Genomic DNA, 2,328 nt, shown 5'->3' with positions numbered 1-2,328 from the left:
ACGAACAACTTCAACGTTTTTGGGAGATAGAACAATGTGATGTTCAATCAAAGCATTTAACTCCTGATGAGGAACATGCCGAACAACATTTCAAGGAAAATGTCCGGAAACAACCTGATGGACGATATATGGTGAAACTTCCGTTCAAAGCTAATTCTTTTCAACTTGGTGAATCGAAGACAGCGGCAATGCGAAGACTTGAATCCATGGAACGACAGTTTGACAAGAATGGTAATCTCAAGGTCGAGTTCCACAAATTCATGAACGAATACATAGAGCTCAATCACATGGAAATTGCAACTAATAAAACGGAACATCAAGTTTACTACATGCCACATCATGCAGTTTTGAAACCATCAAGTACCACTACCAAATTACGCGTTGTTTTCGATGCATCTTGCAAAAGTTCAAACAACACATCGTTGAATGATCATCTCCTTGTTGGACCTACAGTACAAAATGATTTGTATTCGATTCTGCTAAACTTTCGAAAACACAAGATAGGTTTTACCGCAGACATCGAGAAGATGTACAGACAGGTACTCATACATCCAGATGATATATCATATCAGAGTATTTTATGGCGTGATTCTCCAAAGGATCCACCCATCACATATCATCTCAGGACAGTTACATATGGAACTGCATCGGCTCCATTTCTAGCTACCCGTACGTTAATGCAAGTTGCTCTTGATAACTCACAGAAGTATCCAGAAGAGTCTAACGAGATCATCAACAAGTTTTACGTAGACGACTACATGTCTTCCGCTCCAGACTTAGAATCGGCTATTTCACGTCATAGGACCCTATGCACAGTTTTATCCAAATCAGGTTTCAACCTTCGCAAATGGTCAACGAACTCAAGGGAATTGTTGGATAAAATTGATCCTCAAGATCGAGCTTGTTCATCAGAGCTGATAATTGATCAGTCAGAAACGGTAAAAACTCTAGGACTGCTTTGGAACACATCAACGGATTGTTTTCAATACAGCGTGTGTTTTGGCGAAATTACTGGAATAATCACGAAACGTCGCGTGCTATCGGATATTTCAAGAATTTACGATCCAATTGGCTGGCTATCTCCGGTGTTAATTAAAATGAAAATCTTCATGCAAAAACTTTGGATTAAAGGTGTCAATTGGGATGAAGATCTACCAAGTGATCTTAAAGCGGAATGGCTACAACTTCAACATCAAGTTGAGAACATACGTGATCTACAAATTCCCAGATGGTTTAATTTCAACGTTGAAGATCGTATTGAACTTCACGGATTTGCAGACTCATCGGAATTAGCCTATTCTACTGCTATTTATATTAGTGTCATAAAACCAGATGGATCAATAACAACTAGTCTAATAACATCGAAAACCAGAGTTACCCCGATTCGACAAATAACACTTCCACGCTTAGAGCTTTGTGCAGCTCATCTCATGGTGAAAGTTATGGTTAAAGTGAAACAAGCTTTAGAATTGCAGAATGTACCTACATATGGTTGGACTGATTCAACTGTCGTACTAGCATGGTTGAGTGATCATCCACGGCGGTGGAAAACCTTCATTGCAAATAGAACATCTCATATTATCAACATAATTCCAGCAAGTCAATGGCGTCATATTACATCGAAACAAAATCCAGCCGATTTAGCTACGCGTGGCATCTCTTCATCGGAAATTAAAGACAACAGTTTATGGTGGCAAGGGCCACACGTTTTGCAAGGTTTCACAATGGAAGCTTCAGCAATGTCAACAGCATCTATCCCATCGAACATTGATTTAGAGGAACGCAAGGTAATCGCAACAGCAACATCCGTCAAGCAAACAGATTTGTTTCACCTATTCTCAAGTTATGACAAGCTACTTCGTGTAACTGCTCTGATTTTACGTTTTTTTGGTAATTGTAAATGCAAATCTCAACGTCAAACTGGTTTCCTCACTACGACGGAGCTTCAAAACGCTCACAGAATGCTTGTAAGAAAAGCTCAACATGAAACATATGCAGCGGAAATTCGTATGTTAGCATCGAACAAACAGATTCCTTCTGGAAACAAGCTTGCCGGTCTATCTCCATTTCTCGACAACTTTGGAATCTTGCGTGTAGGTGGTCGCCTTGAAAACGCTTCAATCAGTTACGATCAGAAGCACCCATATATTCTACATAAGAACAACATATTAACACAACTCATCGTTCGGCACTATCACACAAAGCATTTGCATGCGGGAAAACGCCAGCTGCAGTACTTATTAGGTTTGAAGTATTGGATTCCTGAAGTATCACAAATCGTAAAAAGAACAATCTACCAATGCACAACATGTATGCGGTTCAGACAAA

The 2,328-nt window shown here is 39.6% G+C and overlaps 1 protein-coding gene across 1 annotated transcript; it reads left to right on the top strand.

Moving 5' to 3' along the window:
- Positions 1-128: 128 nt before the first annotated feature.
- On the top strand, positions 129-2,007 carry LOC124421076 (the record flags this gene model as incomplete). The annotated part of the gene is made up of 1 exon (XM_046955874.1): positions 129-2,007. A coding segment is annotated over exon 1 (1,879 nt), but the record flags the coding sequence as incomplete, so codon positions are not given.
- Between the last annotated feature and the right edge of the window lie 321 nt (positions 2,008-2,328).

This window comes from Lucilia cuprina, unplaced genomic scaffold (genome assembly GCF_022045245.1).
Source record: "Lucilia cuprina isolate Lc7/37 unplaced genomic scaffold, ASM2204524v1 Scaffold_200, whole genome shotgun sequence".
NCBI classification, from domain to species: domain Eukaryota; kingdom Metazoa; phylum Arthropoda; class Insecta; order Diptera; family Calliphoridae; genus Lucilia; species Lucilia cuprina.
This window is presented reverse-complemented; position numbering and strand designations above follow the sequence as displayed.